General features: G+C 48.7%; 1 protein-coding gene across 6 annotated transcripts in view; it reads right to left on the reverse strand.

Annotated features, from left to right (window-relative positions):
- The window catches only part of Fgd6 (FYVE, RhoGEF and PH domain containing 6), a 102,033-nt gene that overhangs the window by 11,807 nt on the left and 72,363 nt on the right, over positions 1–17,863 (reverse strand). For 3 of the 6 annotated variants that reach the window (XR_010049437.1, XM_063255313.1, XM_063255312.1), the window contains exons 9-15: positions 10,048–10,098; positions 7,412–7,470; positions 7,268–7,339; positions 6,294–6,362; positions 5,640–5,723; positions 4,870–4,949; positions 820–922 (exon numbers count right to left, since the gene is read on the reverse strand). Coding sequence is in view for 4 of the 6 variants with exons in the window: in XM_063255313.1 (XP_063111383.1) it covers positions 820–922; positions 4,870–4,949; positions 5,640–5,723; positions 6,294–6,362; positions 7,268–7,339; positions 7,412–7,470; positions 10,048–10,098 (518 nt within the window). In the remaining 2 variants the exon portion in view is untranslated. The remainder of the gene's footprint in view (positions 1–819; positions 923–4,869; positions 4,950–5,639; positions 5,724–6,293; positions 6,363–7,267; positions 7,340–7,411; positions 7,471–10,047; positions 10,099–17,863) is intronic. The other 3 variants (XR_010049438.1, XM_063255315.1, XM_063255314.1) reach the window with 2 other exon arrangements.

Consider the following 17,863-nt stretch of genomic DNA (forward strand, 5'->3'; position numbering starts at 1 on the left):
CCCTGACTCAAAATCAAAAATAAAAAAGAGCTGGTGATCTTGTTTGGTGTGAAGGCCCTAGCTTTAAGCCACAGCACTCACAAAAAAAAAAAAAAAAAAAAAAAAATCCTACAATGAGGTTTTGTTTTGTTTCGTTGAGTCAGGATCTCACATTGTAGCCCAGGCTGGACCCAAACTCACAATTGTCCTGTTTCAGCCTTCCAAGTGCTGAGATTATAGGTGTGGATATTCACCTTATGGAGTAAAGTTCTTTTGCTTTTTTTTTTTTTTTTTTTGGCCCTGGGAGTTTGAACCCAGAACCTTCACACTGAGCTACATCTGTAGGCCCTTGTTATCATTTTAAAAATTTTGAGATGGGATCATGCAAAATTTCTCAGGTTGGGCTTGAACTTTCTATCCTCATGCCTCAGCTTCCCAGAGTGCTGGGATGATAGGCGTGTGCACCACATTCAACTACAAGGAAGTCTTCTAGCTCAGAAAAAGGGTCTACTGTGTGTGCTCCCAGACTTGCAGGTAGCGGCTGGGCATGGTGGTGCACGCCTGTGACACCAACACTTAGGAAGCGGAGGCAGGAGGATCGCAGTGAATTCAAGGACAGCCTGAGTTACACAGCGAGACCCTATCTTAAATCCCTCAAACAAACCAAAACACAGACGTGTGGCTAAGTATTTACAGATGGGTAAACATTCAGCTCTGAAATCACACACAACCTCCATCCTTCTTTGGAGCACACGCTGCTTTTCTAACCCGCTGTAAGAAGGCTCTGTGGGGTGAAAGCTGTTTGAAATGCACTGGGAAAAACAGAAAGAAAAACAATACCTCATCAAGACTCCTACCAGGACAGAAGGTGACTCTCTTCTTGGCATGGTCCTCGATGGCCCCAGTAATGGCTGCCAGCCACTCATCTCTCTCTTGGGCAGAGCTGTTAGGGTGAGAGCGGCCGTGAGGCAGAGGTGGCTGTGGCTGTGCCCCTCTCTGTTCCCTTCCTGCCCATGGCAGCCCCGTACCCTAGCTCCCAAGGCTGGTGATCTCAGCAGGTGAGAGACGGGGCTCAGCACACCAACCCTACTCTCCCAAACTATCATGCCTCAGATGGTGGTCACTGCTCCACGGAGACCAGGGCAGAGGGAAAGGGGTTAAAAGAAAAATTCAGAAATGTCACAGCATGCACTGCTCCCCAGCTACGGGATAGCCATGTAGTATGGACGAGTGGCGACACTAAGGTCTTCTGTGTGTACGAATCTTTTTATTTGGTTTGTGGTTTATGACTATGATTATTTACATAACCAAAAGTTTCCCTAAGACATAATCCTAGAATTTAAAAAATACTGTAAGAAGCAAGTTATGAATTCTAATTCAGATTAGAATTCTAAGCATCTTCAGATCATGAAATACTACTAAAACCACTAGAAAGGACAGTGAGGCGGACATCGGTCTAGTGTCATAAAACAGATGTTGAACGAGTGGTTAAAAGAGAAATGGCCTAGTGCCAGGGATATAGCTCAGTGGCACGGCACTGACTAGCAACTACAAGGTCCTGAGTTCGAATCCTGATACCCCCCAAAAAGGAAATGGTCTGTCCAACAGTGACACAGTAAGGGCTCCCTACCTTTCAGCTCACAGAGCTTCTGCTCCTACCTTCCTTGTCAGGAGATATCTTTAACTGGACTTTAAAGGAAATGAGCCAAAAAGGAAAAGTGCCCCCAAAATGGGACACTTGTTCTGCCCTTTTGTGTGTGTGTGATTGTAGGAGTAAACCCAGGGCCTTTGCACTGACCAACATCCCCAGTCCTTTCTTTACGTTTTTTTACTTTGTGAAAGGGTCTTGCAAAGTAGCTACACTGACTAGGCTGGGTTTGAGCTTGCAATTCTCCTCCCTCAGCCTCCCAGAGTGCTGGGGTTAAGGGTGCACCACCATGTTCAACTTTTTCTACATTTTAAAAAATTTTTAAAATCTTTTTGGTACCAGGGATCGAATTCATGACCTTGCACTTGCCAGGCAGGCGCTTATGCCGCTGAACTAAATCCCCGGCCCTCTGTTCTACATTTTTGTGCCAAGGCCTCTCCTTCCAAACCCATGGCAGCTCCTCATCATCACTGGCTGTCAGGACATTTATGAGTAACTGTTTAAATTATATTTTGCATATTCAAAACTGAGAGGTATTCTGTTAAGTAACAGAAATACAGATAAATAAGTAAGTCTCTCCATACACATGAGTGGATGCAGAAGGAATGAATAACCAGCTTCAAACTGCATCACAATAAAATTAAATCCATCACAAGGGAACTGAGACTGTGGGAAATGTACTTATTAGAATGGCACCCTGAAGTATGCAGCAGGACGATGTCTGGACAGCTAGACCTGGTTTTAAAATACTTTAGGAAAGTATTTTTAGAAAGAAAAATTGGTAGGACTAGGGATATAGCTCAGCGGCACTGCGCCTGCCTGGCAAGCATGAGGTTGTGAGTTCAACTGCCGGTACTGAAAGAACAAAAGAATAAAAGGAAGAAAGAAAGAAAGAAAGATTGATTCTATTATTTTATATGAAATGGAGTCCCATTATGTAGTCCAGGCTGGCCTTGAACTCACTATGTAGCCCAGGGTGTCTTTCAACTATTGGCAATCTTCCTGCCTCAGCCTCCTAGATTATAGGTCTGTGCTACCATGCCCAGCCGAATTTATTTTTATTAGTAATTTTAAATATAAAAAAATTTAATAATAGAGCCAAGCATAGTAGCATATGCCTGTAATCCCAGCACTTGGGAGGCTGAGGCAACAGGATTGCCTCCTATGCCGGAGGCCAGCAGACCAGCCACAACTAACTAGTGAGACCCTGTCTTTAAAAAAAAAATTCCATAATAGGCTAAGGATGTAGCATAGTTAATGGCAAAGCACTTGCCTATGCATGAGGTCAAGGGTTCAATCCCTAGAATCATCACCACCAAAAAAAGTCCATCATAATGGTACATAACGCGCGCGCGCGCACGCACACACACACACACACACACACCACATGCACAACGCGCTGCTTCTTTGCAGTGCCAGGATCCAACTGAGAGCCTTGTGTCTTCTAGACAAACTCTGTACCACCAACTTACTTAGTCCTCAGCTGCTTACTGTTGATTTTGAGACAGAATCTTTCAATGTACTCCAGGCTGTCCTTGAACTAGCCAATCGTCCTGCCTCTGCCTCCCAAGCACTGGGATTACAGGTGAGCACCACTACAACTGATGAGCAGATCAAGAAAATACTAAAAACCATGTGCATTTTCCACTATATCATTCTCAAAAATGTATTCTTTTTTTTTTTTTTTTTTTAATCAGTACCGGGGATCAAACTCATGACCAAGTGCTTGCAAGCCAGGTGCTTACGCCGCTGAGCTAAATCCCCAACTCCTGAAATATATTCTTTATAAGTGGCTCTGGCTATTCTAAACACTCCTAAGAATATTTGTTCCAATGGACAGAAAAGGGTAGAACAATAACAAAAGAAGTAGCCAAACCAAACCTACTTAGTTACATCTAATATTCTAACACTCTTCAGTCTGAGCTGCATTCCCATCCCTTTCTGAATTTTTATTCTGAGGCTGGGTCTTGCTAAATCTCGAAGTAGTCTAGGCTGGGTTTGAACTTGCAATCCTCCTGCCTCAGCATCCCGAAGGTCTGAGATTACCAGCGTGAGTCACCACCCCCAACCAGAAGTGACATCTAACAGTAAGGACATGGCATGCAAAGGCGCTGAATGCTTGTCACGTGTGGCCATGTCTCCTGCTCGGAGCTGCTCCATAGAAGACAAGCTGGTGCCTCTGCTCTTTCCCGGTGCCTTTCACCCATGGTCACCATTTACAGACCTGCGACTGGAACAGCACTGGCAGGCACCTGAGCACAGGTGAGCACTGAGCGTGTACCTCTAGCCCATGGCCAGCCTCTCTGTGCACTTGTGTTTTCTTTTTTCTTTTTTTTTTTTTTAATCAGTACCGGGGATCAAACTCACGACCACCTGCTTGCAAGGCAGGCGCTTATGCTGCTGAGCTAAATCCCCAGCCTCCTTGTTTTTGTTTTTTGAGACAGCATCTCGCTACCGAGTTCAGGCTGCCCTTCAACTCACTATGGAGCCCAGGCTGGCACTGAACTTGGTACAATCCGCCTGCCTCAGCCTCTCGAGTGCTAGGATTACAGCGGTATTTCACCATACCCATTTGGTGTTCATGATGGGCTTCCAGGCCAGCATCAGGAAATCTAAAACTTCTCCCAGTCTCCCTGTGGTCTACTGGAAGAAGCTTCAAGGGGCAGAGGTGGATGGCTAGCTGGAACGACCACTGGATGTCTGGAGCCCAGAGGAACATGACTCTGCCAAGAAGACCCTGTCACAGGTGCTGTTCTGGGGTGATTAACCCTGGTTGGGCTCCTGTAGGCCCCTGCTGAGCAGTGTCCAGCAGTCCTCACAGCCCCCAGCGGCAGTGGAGATGCCAGCTGCTTCTGCAATGGGATGGGCACAGGCACCTGAGCCTTCCCCAAGTTCAGAAGCGGTGGCCCCAACTTCTTTGCTGTGTACAATGTGGCGCTTGAACTTGCAAGGGTCCCTCGGGGCTCAGCTCAGCATCAAAGCCTTTACCATGTAACCGGCAGATGCTTTGACCGCATCCTTGTCTGGGATGCACTGTTCAGTGGCTTCCTGTGGCTACTAAGCTAAAGACCAAAATCTACGAGGTGGCTGGGTGTGATGGCACATGCCTGTGATTCCAGCACTCCGGAGGCCGAGGCAGGAGAAATGCCCCAAGTTCAGGTCAGCCTGGGCATTGCAGAGTTCAAGCCAGCCTGCACTGCAGAGTGACACGTTGTCTCACAAGACCAAGCAAACAGAGGTACCTGGCTGAGAGGATGAAGGAGCGCTCGACACTCTCGATCTTTAATTCGTTCTGATAGGCCTCCTGGCTGGGCTTTCTGACCTGGAAGAAAGCACCGGGGTTTGAGGAGTCGCAGACCTCTGTACGCCACCCTTCTGCCCTCCACACTCCACCATCTCACACCCACAGGCCTGACCTCCCACTGCAGGTCTAAGGCCACAGCACCACCTCGAGGCAGGCATTGTCAGGACTCTGCCTCTTCCTCCCATAGACCTGGCTTCCTCTTCCCCAGCTGTCAGTCAACAGCCACACACCTCTCCCCACAAGAGTTTCACATGCACAGGAATTAACAGTGATTTTTTTTTTTTTTTTTAGTATTTTGAGACAGGGTCTCCTATGTAGGCCTGGCTGGCCTTAAACTTGCTAGGATCCTCCCGCTTCAGCCTCCTGAGTGCTGGGATTACAAGCATGCACCACCATGCCCAGCTTTTTATAGTGATATTTGTTACTGTCTACTTCATACATATGTATCTACAGGCCAAAACTAACAGTTTTCAGTCATCCTCGTATTTTCCACCAAACTTAGGACGAAGTTCTGTTTATAGTTATCCTTAGTAAGTATGCTTTGAGTAAACGAGTGCATGAATGAAGAAGTGATACACATAAACAAGCACAGCTACGAACAGCAGCATCTAGAGAGAGAAGGTGGGAGGGCTCCCACCATCCGGGGCTCCCTCCCCCGGTCAGCATACTCGGGTATTTGGGTAGGATGGAAGGGGTCGCCGCGCTGACCTTCATGGCGGCCAGGGACAGTATGTTGTTCAGCTTGTAGGTCCCGGACTGCAGCGGGGTGGTGTACAGCAGGACGTCGTTGAACTGCAAGGAGGATCGGTGTACAGGTCACAGACACAAACTCAGCTCCGCGCTTGCTTTTGTTTTTTTGGTTTTTGGTTTTTTAAATCTAGGGTTCACTACGCAGCCCAGGCCAGCCTCAAATCAGCAGTGACACTCCCGTTACAGCCTCTCCCGAGTGCTAGGATTGCAAGCACCACCACACTCAGCTCATCATCTAAGATATAAGAGCAAAGGAGAAGCACGGCCTCTTCGCTTATGGCTCTCTAAATAAAACACTTCTGCTCGTCTCCACAAGAAGCCCCTCAGATGCTCTGACTATTATTAAAAAGGCAGTTTCCGGACAAGGCGCTTCTGGTTCTGTAGCAGAGAGAGCATTTTCTGAATTCCAGCTCGAGCTATGGCCTAAAGTCTCCCAAAACAGAAACGCAGCCCGCTGAGTCCCCAGAGGCTGCACATGTCTAACTTTGGGCATAGCAGCCCTCGCCTACTGCAGCTGCTGCCAGACACCCTGCAACAGTGTAGAAAGGGGCGGGGGGCAGGGACACTGCGCCCCAGAGGAGCAAGCACCAATGCGACGGCAGGCGGCCTCACCAGGAAAAACATGCGCGGCTGCATGACCTTCCGGGACAGCTTCATCAGGACGCCTTCCTTCAGGAAAACCTGGGCACAGGTGTACACGTGTCAGCCACGCGCCTGGCACTGCCACCGCCCCCGCCCATGCAGCAGCACCTTCCCAGCCAGCCCCACCTGGCTCAAGGGAACACTGTTTCCGTGTGACTCTGGTCGATCATGGCTTGTGTTTTACCTGGGCATGGTGCTGGATAAAAGCCCGGGCCTCGGGCATGCTAAGCAAGTGTGACATCACCAGCACCACTCCCAGGGCCCTTCGGTTTCTTTTTTTGGTTTTTAGAGGGAAGGTCTCACTCTGCGTCTGGGCTGGCCTTGAACTCAATGCCCAGTGATCTTCCTGCCTCGGCCTCCCCCTTGCTGGGATGACAGGGTTTGCCACCATGCCTCGTACCTGCAGTTGTCTTTTAAGACTCATCACTCAATTGGAAACTGGACAGAAAGAAAGATTGTAAAGCCAAGACTGGCTGCAGGGCCTTCTGTGGGCTGAGCGTCCTACACCCTGACGTCATTCTTTAATTTTCCTAATCCCTTCCCAAGGCCACTTTTGTGGCCGATTAAATGACAGATTTGAAGTAAAATGGCATTCAGAGCTCTACGAGGTCAGCTTGTATTACATAGGAAAATGACGCAGTTAAATGCTCTCACTGGAATTTGTGGGGCTCTCAGCCTTTCTCCTAACTGAACTGGATGTCTTGCCAGTGACTTCTGTCATAGCTGTTTTCTGATTTTGTTTTGAGACAGTAACCGACTATGTGGCCCAGGCAGACCCTGAACTTCTGCAATCGATCTGCCAGCCTCGGCCTCCAAGTGCTGGATTCACAGGCATGAGCCACATGCGGCTACAAGGAACCTACTCTCCTGACGAAAATGAACACTAGGTACGGTGGTGCCCGAGCACAGTGCACACTGCTCGCAGGGCGGGCAGAAGCACCTACCCGTCCCGGCTGCAAGATCTCTCGGTGCCCGCTCAGGCTGTACTGAATGCGCAGGACCTTCTGGAAGTTGTCCTGCAGAGAGACAGACTGTGTCAGGCCTGGCCCGGGCCCCATGCAACCTGCCCCCGATTGCCCGATACTCACGCCCTGCTTCATGCTGTCATTGGCATGGTTGGCCACCTCGATCACCACAGCAAGGGCATCTAGAGGACACAGGGAAAAAAGGGACCTGGTCACTACCACTGTGGCACAACAGTTCCCAACAAATAAGCCTGAGCCAGGGAGCGTGGCTGACTGCAGACGAGCAGAAACAGGATGCTAAGGCTCAGAGAGACGTGGCCCTGGAAAAGCAGACGGAGGACAACACATGTGCACCCAGGAGACACTGCCAGCCACATCTACCGGAGCAGGGATGTGGGGCTCATGCATTCTGAGCTGGGACCTGCTCACCTCCTGAGGTGAACAAGGCTGGGCTTCCCCTGGTATAAACCCTCTCGAGGGAGAGGGCACGGAAGAGCAGGATCTAGATAGAGGAACCAAGAACTATTTGAAATGAGCAGAGGTGGTGGCACAGACTGGTGAGTCCAGCACCCAGGAGGCTGAGACAGGAGGCTCTGCAGTTTGGGGACAGCCTGTCTCCGAAAACCAAAACTAAGTGCAGTTGAAATAAAACTAAAAAATGTAAGACAATTAGGGCTCAGTACCAGTGTTCATCTGATGCTAGCAAGTGTCATTTAGAGAGGAGAGCGACACCAAGTGGCAGCACAAGGCCTGAGACAGTGCCACCTCGAGAACCACGCTGCACAGCTGGATGGGATGCGCAGTTTCCTCCCTAGCCCCAGCCTGTGTGAAGTGCACTAGAACGTTCTGCACTTACACCTCTGGGACCGGAGAGAAAGGGGTGTTTGGCCTTCTGTCCTTCAGGGATGGGGTGCTCTCAGCCCCAGGTAGTGGAGTCTCCCCAGGGACATGTGGACACATGGGAAGGCACCTGTGGCGGTCACAGTGATCACCTGCTACAATCAGACCCAGGGAGGGAGGCTGAGCCCTTATATTTTAATTAACTATTTTATCTTATTTATTTTTTGAGACAGGATGTTGCCGTGCAGTGATGCTCCTGCCTCAGCCTCCATCTCTGAATGCTGAGATCACGGGTATGTGCCCAGCACAGCGGCAGTACAGGAAATCGGTGTTTCCCTTTGGCGAACCCTGGCCACTTCTCGGAACTTCTGTCAGGCTCTGTCCTCTGGGCACATTCGAGGCTTTCCTGACCTCCAGATTCCCAGGCCAGGGTAGAAGCCTTGGAGTAATGAGTGCACTGATCACAATGCTGCCGCTGCTTGGCCACCGGACCCTTGGAAATTCTTATTTATTTTTGCAGTGCTGAGACTGAACCCAGTGCCTGTGTACTAGCTACCCCTAGTCCCCAGCCCTTTTATTTTTTTAAATTTAAAAAATAATAGCAAGTGCACGGTTGTGAGTTTGATCACCAGCAGCAAAAAAAAAAAAAAGAGCGAGCAATGAGAACAATTTGGTAGATACAAAATGTATTCAAAAGCAGAGTGTGGGTGCTGACGGAAATGAAGCACCTATCTTTTACTATTTTGAGATTGGGTCTAAGTTGTTGAACTCCCCAGACTGGGTTCAGACTTGGGATCCTCCTGCTTCGGCCTTCCCAAGTGCTGAGATTCCCGATACGCACCACTGCGCCTGGTTCAATTGTGCTTTGAAAAGACGAAAGCTGGCCATCTGCAGAATATGAATCCATCACCGCTGCAGAACAACTGTGCACACGAGGAGAAATTTCCAGACCAGGCCACTGGGCCAGATCCTGTGATCTCTGCCTCCCAGCACTAATTCACTAGTTTACCAAAGTCTCCTTCAATCTGACTAAAAGAATCGTCTTTCAGAGTCTTCCTCAATGGTCCACACTGGTCTGGAACTTGGAGAAATCCTCCCGCCTTGGCCTCTTCAGTGCTGGGATTACAGCTATGCACCAGGTTTTTTTTTTTTTTTTTAAAAGTCTTTTTCATTTTTATCAGTACCGGGGATCGAACTCACGACCGCCTGCTTGCAAGGCAGGTGCTTATGCCGCTGAGCTAAACCCCCAGCCCCTTGCACCAGGTTTTTTAAAGCTTCATGTCCTACACATGTGTGAATACTGCATTGCTTCTCAGGTGTGAGAAACCAAAGTGTATATAAAAACTAAAATTTATAACGGGTATTGTGAAATAGAAAAATGTTCAAATGGGGAGGGGAACAAGAGAGAGAGGAGGGGGAAAGAAAAGAATGGACAAGTTAAAAACAGTGAGAACAGAAGGAAAACATGGCAACAGCTTTTGTCAACCGGGAAGGAAGGAGGGGCTCAAGGGGGGGGGGTGGGGAAATAGGGAAAGAAAACAAGTTAGATCATGTACTGTACAGATTCTCTATGATGAATGTGATCCCTGTGTATATCTAAAAATATAAGACATCAATAAAACCTGATTTTAAAACTATGAACATGTTTACCTACCAAAAAAAAAGGCTTCATGTCCTTTTATGAATAAAACAAAAGGGTGTATGTGTGTGGGGGTGGTACTGAGGACAAATCCAGACCTTTGCACCATGCTAAAATGTCAGCCCTTCCTGCCTCAGCCGCCTAGAGCACTGGAATTATAAATCTGTGTCCAGCTAAAAGCAGAGTCTTGTTCCTGGGTTTTGTGCCTGGTAGAGAGCTCTCCTTTCCCCGACCAAGGAAACAAACATTTCTGCACTACCTGTGATCGCGCAGTGTTTACCTTGAGTGTCTCTGTAATCTGCAGAGTCTTCTAAGAGATTCTTCAAATAATCTAGAAAATAAAAAAAAGCTCCAGTGTTAGCACCACAAAGCCCCAAGCTGCCAGACCTTTGACATCCCGGCTGGCACTTGAGTCAGTTCTGCGGACCTGGGCAACTTCTTCTTGATGGGAAGAGCAAAGCGCTGAGCCCAATGAGATGTCAGGCCAGAGGTCTGCAAAGAACTTCAAAGATATGGAAGTACTGACTGACCAAGGGACCTCATGCCAAATCTGCAACGTCTCTGTGCCAGAGCCAGGCCTGTGGCCCCAACACACAGGATGAACCCCATCCTTGAGAGCTCGCACCAAACTCCACGGCAAGAGGAGGCCAGGTACCCGAGTGTGAGACCCCAATCTCGAGGCCCAGGATCTGGAAAGGGCTCCACACATGGATCCAACCAGTGCTTTGCTTTGCTTTGCTTGTGCTCCCAAGGACTGAACCCAGGGCCTTTGCACTAAACTATATTCCCAGCCCTCTTCAATTTTTAATTTCTAAACAGGGTCTTGCTAAATTGCCTATGCTGGACTCCAACTTTTGGTCCTCCTGCTTCAGCCCCTAAAGCACTGGGATTATAGGTGGGTACCGCCACACCTGGCTCCGGAAAACCTGCCGGCCCCCAGGGGAACATACAGGATGTCTGGAGACATTTTCAGTCACAGCTAGGATGTGGAAGGGCGACCGGCATCTGGTGAGGCCAACAAGACAGAGAAGTATCTGGGCAAATGCCAGCGGAGCTGGGCTTGGGAAATCCTGGTGCACAGGAAGACGGAGCCAGGGTGCTGGGGCACACACCTATAATCCACACTCTGGGAGGCTAAGGCAGGGGGTTCACAAATTTAGTCCCATCTGGGAAATTTAGCAAGACCCTGACTCAAAAGTGGTATAGAGTGCTTCTTATAATATGAAAAACACTGAAACGAAAAGCATATTTGACGAATCTTTTGCTGGGAGCATACTTCTGTAAATCCAGCACTTGGAAGGCTGAGGCTAGAGAGTCGCCTGGAGTTCGAGGCCAGCCTGGGCTCCACAGCGAGTTCAAGGTCAATCTGAACTACATTAAGAGACCCTAAAAAAATCTTTAACACCAAGAAATGTCACAGGAGTTCAAAACAAACAATACTGTTTTCTCTGCAATTCCCAGCCCCTGCCACGGCCCCTGTAACTTTCTGGAGTTACTTTCTTGGTGCTGTCCGACCCAGGCCTTTTGTCCATAAGCAAAGTGTGTCCTCTCACACTTCCCATGCACTTCTGGCCCGTGCTGGGTCCCCAGTGCTGCCTTCTTTGTCCCCACATAGAGAACTTCGACTCACACTCCCTGTGCACATGTGCACACACGAGTGTGGTGCCAGGTTTGAACCCAGGGCACCTGGCATGGTAAGCACTTGGTCTACTACTGGGTCACATCCATAGTGCTTAATTCAGAGGTGACAATTATCTCAAATTCCTTCTGACAAAACTTCCCATGTTAAACAACTACTGTTACCTCTCCCTGCCCCATTTTTGGTTTTTGAGACTGAGCTATGTAGTTCAGGCTGGCCTCAAACTGGCTGTCATCCTCCTGCCTCAGCCTCCCACCTGTAATCCCAGTCTGAAAGAACTATTTTTCCCCTTTGCATGAGACTTGACATGGTGGTTGCTGTATGCTTCTATCATCTTTTTTATTACACTCAAAGCTACTCATAGGCATAGTAGCACCTACCAGCAATCCCAGTACTCTAGGAGGCTGAGGCAGGAAGATCTGAAAGTTTGAGCCCAGCCCAGGTCAATCAACAAGGCCTTGTCTCAAAATCAAACAATTTTCAAAGGGCTGGGGATGTCACCCATGGAAAAGGCCTTGCATTCGACCCCCTAGAACTCTTGGTCTCACACATGCTAAGCGTATACTTTATCACTAAGCTAGAGTGCACCCCCTCTGTGTAAAGGCAGGGTTGTGTCTCAGTTCAGGTGAAAGGCACAGAGGCTGGAAGCGATTCCAGTCCTGCAGGAGTCCGGAACAGGAGGAAGCAGGTCCACCCTGGGATGCGCCTTTGGTACCCTCAGCCTTCACTGAGCAGCACTGGCAAGGGGCACAGTGAGAAGCTGGCTGCAGTGGTGCACACCTGTCATGCCAACACTCAGGAGGCTGAAGCAGAAGGGTCACCAGCAGTTTGAGACCAGCCTGAGCTACATACGAGACCTGCCTCAAAAGCACCATCAACAAAGGACACAAGGGAAAACCTGGGTGTCACGAGTGATGACCACAGACACACGGCCGGCTGTGGGGATTCCCTGTGGCTGAGGCAGAAATCTTGAGGCTGAGTCTACACACTCCAGCTCCCAGCACCCCGAGCAGGCAGAGGCCATGTGGGGAAGCCAAGGCCACGCTCAGCTACCGCCATGGCACAGACTCCAGCAGCAGCAAGGAAAGAACTGAGCCATGGGCCCCCAGAGGTGGAGCACGCCTGGCCAAGCAGGTGTGAGAACCATGGAGCCTGCACTGCCTCCAACACATCCAACCTCACCCGGAGGCCAGCAGCAAACCTCCTCCACTTGGAAGGTACGCCACACACAAGGGGTAATCAGTGAACCCAAATATTTAACAATGCCATGAAAACCAGCAAGCAAAAAGAAAACGCAGAAAAGCCGGATGTGTCTAGCATGCACAGGCCCTGGGTTCAATCCCCCATGCCACAAAAACAAATAGACAAACATATGTAAAAGAGAAAAGCTGGGCGTGGTGATCCATATCCACAGTCCCAGCATACAGTAGGCGGAGGCAGGAGGATCAATGTGAGGGCTTATCAGCCTGAGCTAGTAAGTGTGGGACTAACCTGAATCTCAAAATCAGATCCTGACTCAAAAAGTGGCAAACAAAAAGATAAAACCCCACAGAAACCAGCAGTTAACAATTCTGTGGCTAAGAGTGATAGAGCTGAGATGCAGCCCCCGCCCCTTTTTTTTGTCTTTTTTGAGCAGGGTCTCACTATATGGTTCAGGCTGGCCTCAAAATGGTAGCAATCCTCCTGCCTCAGCTTCCTGAGGGCTGGGATTTACAGGTGTGCACCTGTTATGGGTTAAGAACTGGTGGTCAACTTAACACCAGCTGGATTGCATCAGCATTGTGTTGAGAATAGATGTTCCACCTGAGGAAAGTTGCCAGCATAAATAAAGATTGGAAAAGGAGAAGCTATTACATTGAGGCATTGTGGGTTCTCCTACGAGTTGCTGTCTGAAATGTTGGTTCTCCTGGAGAAGCTCTGGTCCTCACATTGAGCATTGCTTCCTGGCTCCAGAAGGGAAGACGTGTGCTGCTTGGTCTCCAGGATGAACTCGTCACGCTGGCCTCCTGGCATGTACTCGACTGTGCCTATCGTCAGAGGAGCTCGGACGGACCTCCATGTCACTGAGGATGGTTGTGGTACTTTTCAGGACAGCCCTGGTCTTTGTTATGAGCATGGCTTCTTGGCTCCAGCATAGAACCCTCATCCCACCAGCACAGCTCCTTCACCCCCTGGCATGAACTTTCTGGTTTCTACTGCTGACCTTTGAGCTTTCCTGGCACGCATCATAAGAGACTGGCATCAGTCCTTTTGTAGGCTCTGGACCTCCAGTTGGACTTGTGAGAGGCATTATCATGAGCTCTGGGTCTTCATCTGGACTCATGTGGGACACTGCTGTGGGATTTAGGCCCTTGACTAAACATTCTATGTCTTTGGTGTTGCGGATAGATTTCCTGCATTTTCTTGTGTTAACTCTGAGTGACCATCATAAACAATACTATAAACTCCATGTCCTGAATCTAATTGTTCTCTGCACAATCCCTGACTACAACAGCACCACTGCACCTGGGTCCCCCTTTTTATCGAATGTTCCCAGCCAAGTGTTTTGTGCACTGGTGGTGTGAAAGGAAAGCAGGCTTACTTAAAGGTCCTGTTCCTCAGGAGAACCTTCAGGGCTCCCAAAGTGGGAGCAGAGGTGTGCAAATCCCAACCTCAGCATTGGTGCAGAGGCTCAAAGCTTCTGGGTTTTGGCTCCCTGACGTGCGCTCATGTGCAGCCGCTGGCCTCCCACGCTGGCCTCAAGGCGATCCTCCTGCCTCAGCCTCCAAGTGCTGGGGTTATAGGAGTGCGTCACCACACCTGGTGTAGTTTTACCAGTGCGTGTTTGCAGGGCATGATTACATTCATCATGAGGAGTTGGCACATGGACAGAACACATCTCAATTCCTTTCACTTCCCCACGTCTCCCCATCTCAAATTCCCCTTGCCATTTGCAAAAGTTTATTTCCTGCTCTCCACCTGTTTTGCTCGGTATTTATCCTTTGGGCTTTTTTTCTTTTTCTGTGGTGCTGTGGATTGAACTCAAGGCTGTAGGCAAGGCAAGAATCAACCAGAGTGATGTCCCCAGCCCCTCTGGGCCTTTCATATAAAAAGAACCATGCAGTACCGAAGCCTGTGTGTCTGGTCTATTTCATTTAACATTATGGAAAGGCGCTTCCATTTTCCTACAAATGACACAAGCTTATCCCTCTTCATGGCTAAGTGGCACCCCGCTGTGTATAATCCACAATGGTCTTTATCCCTGATTCCAAGACTTAGCTACCAGGAGTCATGCTGCTCCTACTGGATAATTTTTAAAAATCTTCATGATCTCCAAAATTCACTTTTGCTTTGAGCACAGTGGTACACACCTGCAATCCCAGCACTCGGAACACTGTGAGTTTGAGGCTAACCTGAATTACACAGTTCAAGACCGTTCTAAACTACACAATGAGACCCTATCTCAAAAACCAGGAAAAAAATCAGTTTTGCTACCCATCCATCTATCCATCCATCCATCCATCCTTTTCAGCTGTACTGTATGGTATTTTTTGGTACCTGGGATCGAACTTACAACCTCGCACTTGCCAGGCAGGTGCTTATGCCGCTGACCTAAACCCCAGCTGCCTTTTCAGTACATTTTAATAACAGCTTTCCCTTTTCCAAAGAAGCCAGGTCCACAATCCCCTCCAGCAGCCAGGGAGCGGCCCTGAGTCAGCAGGCGGGGCATGCGGGGACACTCAGGGAAGGAACCAGACACTCGCCTGGCTTGGTCATGGGGATTTTTACCACCCACCCACCAGGGAGGCCTCACCTTCCTTCCGCAGGAGGTGACAGCAGGGGAGCAGTCTTTTCAGTTGGCTGTGTCACACCTGGAGTATCCCATAGCTTCCTGCCTCAGCCAAAACAAATTAGGCCCAGCCATAACATCACTGATCAAAATGACTTAATGCCGCTGAGTTCTGTTGTTAGGTGGTTTTCGTTGTTTTAGAGTCAGGGTCTTGTTATATAGCCAGGCTGGCTTTCAAGGCCTCGGCCTCCCAAGTGCTAGGATTAACCCAGTTCAATTTTTTTTCATTAAGAGAAAGACATGAAGATTGGAGCAAGGTGTGTGCGCACATCAGATGTACTCTAGGTGGCAGCGTTGATTCATAAAAGTGATTTAACTCCTGGTCTCCATTGCCCAAAACAGCAGCAGAAAATCAAAGGAAACACACCATGCAAATGACCTTTCCACCCTTCTCTAAGGCCCAGGGTGAACCGCTGGGGCCCAGCAAGCACTGCCTCTTCAGAGATCTCAGGTGTTTTCTTGGAAGGGTGGGTGGAGACAGGGCTCCCCACTGCGTGTGGCCCTGGCAGTACCCAGCCCTGCCACTCCTCATTACCTCAGCAACCTGTCACAGTTTAAGAGGGCACTCAGGGCCATTACACCCGGGCTTTGATGAACATTAGTCAGCGGCGGGGATTAGGGGCTTTCTCATTCAACCCCAGCCGGATTCCTAGACTGTGTGCTGAAAAGGGGAGGGGGTGGGACAGGAAATGAGTGTGCACAGGAGGTTGATTATTTTTGAGAGAGAGAGAGAGGATGTCACTATGCAGCCCAAGCTTGTCTCAGCTTCCCAGGTGCTGGGATTACAGGTGTGTTCCACCACACCTGGAACGTATTTTAAATCTGAGGGCCAGTCTTGCTTTGTGTTGTTCAGGTTTCTTTTCTTCCTCCATTAAGCATATAGTGTGTCCAGCCACACATACAGCACCATGGGACGCTATTGTTGTGGTGCTGGGAGGAAACCCAGAACCTCTCATGTGCTAGAAAAATAACCAAAGCAATGTCTGTTTTACTAAAGTTCAGATTTTCAAAGGAAAAGCACTCTGGTTTGTAAAACAAAGTTAAGATCATTTGAAGTACCAAAACAAAGATAGGCGTGTCAGGGTACAAGACGGGTATCTTCCAGCAGCTTCAGAAAGCAGTCAAGAGCCCAAGGCAGGATCCCTCACTCCAGCCCAGTCCCTCCAGGGAAGGACAGGACGCTGGCCACATTCCTGACACTTTTCCTCCCTTTCTTTTTAGTTCTCTTTGGACATACGGTCTTTCCGTGTAGGCCAGCATGGTCTTGAACTTGTGATCCTCCTCCTCCTAAAAGCCTCAGGATGCTGGGTTTGCAGGGCTGTGCCTCCCTGCCTGGCTCCAGGACTCCAGAGTGGTTTTTAAAAATTCATTTCTTTTCCTATTTGCTTATTTAGTGGTACTGGGGACTGAACCCGTGGCCTTCACCATTTGAGTTGTCTTTCTCAAGACAGGATCAAGCCCAGTCTGGACTTGAGCTTTTGATTCTCCTGCCTCAGCCTCCTGAGTGCTAGGATTACAGGTGTGCACCATGGTGCCCTGCTCTTTCATTTTTATTTTTTTTTATTGTTGTGGTCCTGGGAGGAAACCCAGAACCTCTCATGTGGTAGGTAAGCACTCTGGTCTGAGCTACACCCCAGGCCACGCTGTGTGCAGTATCTTCACACAGGGAAGAGAAGGGTGGACCAGGCTGAAACACCAGGATTCAAACTGCAGCCTGAGAAATTTGGGAAGGTAAGTAATAAAGGATGAAATGTAAATCATGAACAACACTCTGTAATACACTCAGCAAAATTTTAAAATGTTTACTTCTGTGTTTATAAATGCTGAATTTACCTCAGCACTTGGGAGGCTGAGGCAGGATTGTTGCAAGTTTGAGACCAGCCTGGGCTACAAAGTGAGCTCAAGGCCAGCCTGAATTGCATAGTGAGACCCTGTCTTAGAAAGAAAAGTATTGATTAATTTTAATAATATGTAGGTATTATAATACATTTTACCCCATGATGATCTTGCCTACATCTGTTGTCCACGTATAATTATAAACAACTTCCTCTTTCACTTTTGAAAGTTAACAAGCCTGAGAGATCAACTGTGTGATCACTGCATTTCATTTTTGTTTCAGACAGGGCCTCCCTACGTGTTGAGGCTGGCCTCAGCCTTCTGAGTGCTGGGGCCACAGATGTGTGCCGTCACCGCTGGACAGACCCATACCTTGCTTTTCATATTTTACTTTATTTCCTTAGGGTCAGTAGGAGTAAACTCTTAAGTTTTAAAAAATACCTGACATCTACATCACAGAAACCTTTCCTAAAGGGACATGCCAACTTAAAATATTTAAAGTATATAAAATTATCAGCCTGAAAAAAATAACTGAGTTTTGTGTTGTATTTTCTTAACTATCCTGCTAATAACATCTCAGTGTTGTCATTGTTTACCACAGGCACCAGCACTTGCCTAGGTTAGACCTGGTGGCACAGCCACATAACCCCTGCACTTGGAAGGCTAAGGCAGGGGCATCGCAGCCAGATCAAGGCCAGCCTGGACTGCATACTGAGACCCTATCTGAAAAAAGACTTCTCTGTGTTTGTCCCAACACCCCGACTACCACCCAAGCTCTGATGCGGGTTAAGG

This window comes from Cavia porcellus, unplaced genomic scaffold (assembly GCF_034190915.1).
Source record: "Cavia porcellus strain 051 isolate PalLab524CR breed Dunkin Hartley unplaced genomic scaffold, mCavPor4.1 scaffold_8, whole genome shotgun sequence".
NCBI classification, from domain to species: Eukaryota; Metazoa; Chordata; class Mammalia; order Rodentia; family Caviidae; genus Cavia; species Cavia porcellus.